Genomic DNA, 4,816 nt, shown 5'->3' with positions numbered 1-4,816 from the left:
CTGCGTCATGGTGAGGAACTTCAGGGACCAATGGCCAGGGACGGTCCCAGGCAGTAGAGGCGGCTCCATTGGCAGAGAAGCACCGTCAAGCTGAAGACACTGGGGTGCGACGGCTGGCCAGGACGGAGCTGGTCTTGTCCGCTCACAGAACGCTGGACTTCCCTGTGACCAACCAGCGGTGTCACCTCCAGCAGCAGTGGCGTTCAGCAGGGAGAAGCCTGACCTCTGAGGGCCACACCCTTTTGCCCTGCTAACATTTTGTATTTGAAGTGCTTGTCACTGTCCACAAAATAACCACTCAGAATGTTACCATTTTGTTTATACATTGTATCAAGTGAACGTTAACAAGTCAAGTGTACGCTTTAGTTACAAATCTTGGAAAAATAAAACTTCCTACTGGAGGAAAAGTTAATTTACTTTGGTATCAAATTCACACACTCCAGGTGGGATTTTTCTCTGCTTTAATGTTTGCAGTCACACAAAGGTGGCATCTCAGTGGCACTGGGGCGGCTGCTGTCTCCTCACCAGCCCGACAGCTGCACGTCCTGCCTCTCACCCATTTGGTCTGTTTGCAAGTGACTAGATCATACAAAAATAACCGCTACAAATTCTCTGTATCTGGCATATAAAAACTGACCAAAAAGTATCTCTTAAAGCAAAACATCTCAGAAAAAATACAACACAGGTTTAACTTCTGTAGTACTTTGTTCATATAAAACACTAGTAAAATAGGCTTCTTAAAAATTAAATAGTGAAATACCAACCAAATTATATACATTGTTACAGTACAAGTGAATGAGGCAAAATATCCAGTTCTTAGTTTCCCAGGAGGAGGGGCCATCAGTGCGTGGCATGGGGGCTGACAGGAAGGTCGTGTTCTGGTGTCACAGTCAGTGCAGAGGCTTGCAGCGGGACAAACAGATGGAAAGAACTGAGTCACGCAGGGAAGACCAGTGGCTCCTTCGAGGAAGAGTGAGGTCATGTTTTTATTGCTTGCTAATCCGAGGTTTTCCCCTGGCCCAATGCCCCTCCAGGTAGCCTGGGTCCCTAATGCTGCAGCCCATGTGGAGCTAATGCATGTCGCCAAAAAGCCACAGGAAGCCATGCTGCTCCAGAGAAGAGCACACGGCGTCAGAGCCCTCGGGATCGGAGCTGGATTGATCCTGGCCAGGGTCCCACAGGGTCCGATTGACACACACATTGCCCCGCTGATGGCCACGTTCACCTGAGAACCTAGGGCGGGCAGGGCTCACAGCACTGGGACGATGTCACTGTGGCCTGGCGGTGGCACTGGGACCCAGCCGACCCCCTCGGTGACCAGGCTGTTTGCCCGCTTCTCTGCTGCCGCCAGGGCCGAGCGGTCTATGTCCGGCGCCGCTTGGCCGCGCTGGGGCTGGAGGGGTTGCTGTTCGCGGTCAGGACTTTGTCAGTCACCCGGCTGCGCTTCCGCTTGTCTGCGCCTTCTTTGCACCCCAAGTCCGAGGAGTTCTTCTCTTTGTCTTTGCTGGATTTTTCTGTTGCTTTCCCCAAACTCCCTGAAGATGAAAAAACTGAGAAACGAAAAATCACTTGGCTAAAAACAGAATATCCAAAATCTTATTTTTGTCTCCCTGTTCAGTTAAAAAATCTGCATATTCACACATGACCCTCTGAACTCAAAGGCTTCCTCCTGAGCTGGGGGGGCCCTGGCGTGTGGGCCTGCAGAGGGGCCTGGTCCTGCTGGGCACCTCCCTGCTGCTGACTCTGCAGGAACCACTGCTTAGACCCCATCCCACAACACGGGCCGGCACTCAGCTCCTGGGGACACGGCGCTGCAGGACCCATCCTGTGCTGAGATGACCTGCCTGGGAACTCTGCACCGAAGGCTCTTCGCCCACCTGACTGTGCCCTGCCTGGGGACAGCCTAGCACCAGGGCAGGCTGAGCTCCATACTCACCATCGTCAGCCCCACTGTGGGGGTCCACGTCTTCCTTCATCTCCTCTTTCATCTCCTCTTCTATCATCACTTTTCCTGTGGAGGAGACAGCTGACGTTCACCGAAAGCCCACGGTGGTGGCCGACGCTGGGGGATGGTCAGGCCGGGGACTGCTCCAACGCTTGCTGCCCACACAGGCCGCAGCTTCCGTCCAGCCACTGCTCCCAAACAGAGTCCTCTCCAATCCCGGGGCTCCCAAGACCACCCAAGCACAGGCGGGGCGGGGTCTGTGCTGGGCCCACACCTCCCTGGAGGCCGGGGGTCCTCACCCTCACCTCCCTGCCCTTGGCCAGCGTCTGGCCTTTTCTGATTCCCAAGCCCAGCCTCTCCCGAGTCTCACCTTCTCGGACCTCCTGAATGATCTCTTCTGGAAGGACGAAGTTTCTCTCTGAATTCGGGAACGGAAGAATCTCAGACTCGTGCTGATGTCCAATAGAGTTTGGTTTAAGAAACAGGAGAGGGGTGAGGCGGAGGCGGAAAATAAAAAAAAGAAACAAAGGAGAAAATGCGGTTGCAACAAGTCACTGCGGCCACGTCACAGCCACCCGGGGAGCGGCCAGTGAGCATGCAGCGCTGCGCTGAGGCTGCAGGGGGTGGGGCCTGGGCAAAGGGCATTTCTTTTTGTGGGTAAAAGGGTATTTCTTTTTGTGGGTAGCACTGGCCGCAGCTGGACTTTCCAGAGACTCAGTGAGGGCAGGACTAGGGGAAGCAGCCGCAGGAGTCAGGAAGAAGCACCAGGGCAGCATTGCTAAGGCGGGCCCCGAGGACAGGTCAGCGCTGGTGACACACCCGTGGGCCCGCCTGCCCTCCACAGCCTGTGGTCTCACCATGAGTCTGCTTCCCCCAAGGCGGCATGCAGCGGGCACGGTGACAGCCCCAGGGAGAGGCTGCAGGTGCCTCGAGTTCCCCTCCGTGTGGCAGGAACCCACGGACACTGAGGGTGTGGGCTGGGATGCCACATCACAGAACAGGGAGAGAGGCCGAGCAGGTGCAGCAGGGCCCCTGAGTGCCTGCCAGGCACTGCCCTCCTTCGGTCACACAGACCAGAGGGAGACCAGGAGCCAGGGAAAGTGGAGCAGGCAGGAAGGGCCCTGGACTAGGAGGTGGATCAAGATACAGAGGCTTCCGCTCAGCAGTTTGGGTGCTCTGTGGAGCGGGCAGTCAGGCCACATCTGTGCCCCTCAAAATCTCCTGGGCCTGCTGGTCAGCTTCTTGGGTGGACTCCAGAGGCTCTGTATTTCATCAAGTCTGGATGACTTGGACCCCAGCCACACAGAAGTGCCATGACCCAGAGAAGGTGCCAGCCCCATGGTCTCACGCAGTCCTTACTGATGCCACAGGCCACTGAGGGAACAAGGCACGGGGCCGCCATCCTGGGGCTGAGAGGCCTGGTGGTCCCACGAGCTCCCTGAGTGTGAAGTGGGCTGCTGTGCTCATCTGAGCCAGCACCGCAGCCCCAGGGGACATTACGGGCCTTGGAGCTGTCTGTCTTCCCCAGAGACAGGCACAGAGCCGCACCCATCTCTCCAAATCCCAGTGTGGGAGGTGTCTGGGGACCAGGCGCCCTCTCCCACAACTGAGAAGCTGCTGACCCCAGGAGTTCGGTGACAGGGGACCTCTGACTCTGGGGTGGTGACAGATGCGCTCTAGGCAGGAGTGGGTCCAGGGAGGACCTTGTGAGCTTAGTGGTCAGCTGTGCCTGGGCCACTAGGCACTGGCCACCCAATGCAAATGCTGGACCAGCTCAGAACGTCCTCAACGCAGGATGTGGCAGCCACAGGGGCGTGAGCTCCCAGGGCCCCTCCAGGGCTGGGTGTGCTTCCTCTCCTTACACGGTCGGCCCTCTGCACAGCTGGCCTCTCTGCCCCCTTTCTACAGCTGTGACAAGGAGACCTACTTCACTCGTCCAATGTCAGTGGCAACCATTCCCTGCCTCAGCGGTGCCGACGTCTTACTGGGAGGGCTGGCGTGGCCCTAAGTCTATCGGGGCAGACACAGACTCTTCCCACCAGCACAGGTCCCCCTCCTGCTGGTCGCCTGCCCGGACCCCCACCCCACTCTCCAGCTGCACCATGTTCCGCTGCCAAGGGGCCTGGAACACCCCCTGCCTCTTCTGGCCACCCTGCTTCCTAGTTCACCTGCAAGCCCGTCACACAACGCCAGCTCCGAGCTCTGAGGACTGGACTCCACCTGTCTGACTCCCACAGTAGCCACCAAATTCGCCTTGGTGTGACTCAGATAGGGTCATCCTCTGCCTAAAGCACTTCTGGGGCCTCCCAGGAGACTGGCAACGGCCAAGGGCCCCGGCCTCTGCCTCCCTCCCTCCCTCCCGAGTGTCAGCTGCTCAGTCATCTCCCTGGAGGCTCTGGTCCAGCACCCAGTCAAAAGCAGGCCGCCTGAAAAGCTGACCAGCGGCTGGCACTGGTTTGTGCTTCCCATGACAAGCTCTTGAGCCACCGCAGGTGGCCCGCTGCTCTGTCCAGCAGACCCCAGCAGGCATGGGGGGCCTCTGTCCAGCTCAGGCTGACCCTCAGAGAGCGGTGGGTGGGTTCGGGCCCCCACCCGGCAGCACAGGGAGGGCGGTCGGGCTCACCAGCGCCTGCATGTCGTACATGGTGCTCAGGTGGTCCCAGATGACCTTGGATGGGACCTGCCGCCCTATGTTCTGGCTGAACTTGTCCCGGATACAAATCATGTGGAAGTGTCGGTTCACACCTGCGGGAGGAGGGGCGGCGGGACAGCCGGTGAGCCAGGAGGAGGGGGACGGAGGGGACGAGTGGCCCTGGGGAGCTGAGGGGCCGCTGGGGTCAGGGCTGGAAGGTGCGTGGGAGGGGCGGGGCC

General features: G+C 58.6%; 1 protein-coding gene across 1 annotated transcript; it reads right to left on the bottom strand.

Annotated features, from left to right (window-relative positions):
• Positions 1–446: 446 nt before the first annotated feature.
• On the bottom strand, positions 447–4,716 carry LOC108285967 (MRG domain binding protein). The gene is made up of 4 exons (XM_037729576.1): positions 4,569–4,716; positions 2,316–2,397; positions 1,937–2,011; positions 447–1,550 (listed from the first exon to the last, which is right to left on the bottom strand). Exons 1-4 carry the CDS (start codon positions 4,668–4,670, stop codon positions 1,363–1,365), a joined length of 447 nt encoding a protein of 148 aa, XP_037585504.1. The 5' UTR covers positions 4,671–4,716; the 3' UTR covers positions 447–1,362.
• Positions 4,717–4,816: the final 100 nt, after the last annotated feature.

Source organism: Cebus imitator, unplaced genomic scaffold (genome assembly GCF_001604975.1).
Source record: "Cebus imitator isolate Cc_AM_T3 unplaced genomic scaffold, Cebus_imitator-1.0 Scaffold311, whole genome shotgun sequence".
Classification (NCBI taxonomy): Eukaryota; Metazoa; Chordata; class Mammalia; order Primates; family Cebidae; genus Cebus; species Cebus imitator.
This window is presented reverse-complemented; position numbering and strand designations above follow the sequence as displayed.

Excerpts from the sequence above, each read along its gene's own strand:
- LOC108285967 (XM_037729576.1), bottom strand. The coding sequence starts at position 4,670 with ATGATTTGTATCCGGGACAAGTTCAGCCAGAACATAGGGCGGCAGGTC. Across the intron at positions 2,398-4,568 it reads TGTACGACATGCAGGCGCTG|CACGAGTCTGAGATTCTTCC; the intron begins GTGAGCCCGACC and ends ATTGGACATCAG. Across the intron at positions 1,551-1,936 it reads CCACAGTGGGGCTGACGATG|TTTTTTCATCTTCAGGGAGT; the intron begins GTGAGTATGGAG and ends TTCGTTTCTCAG.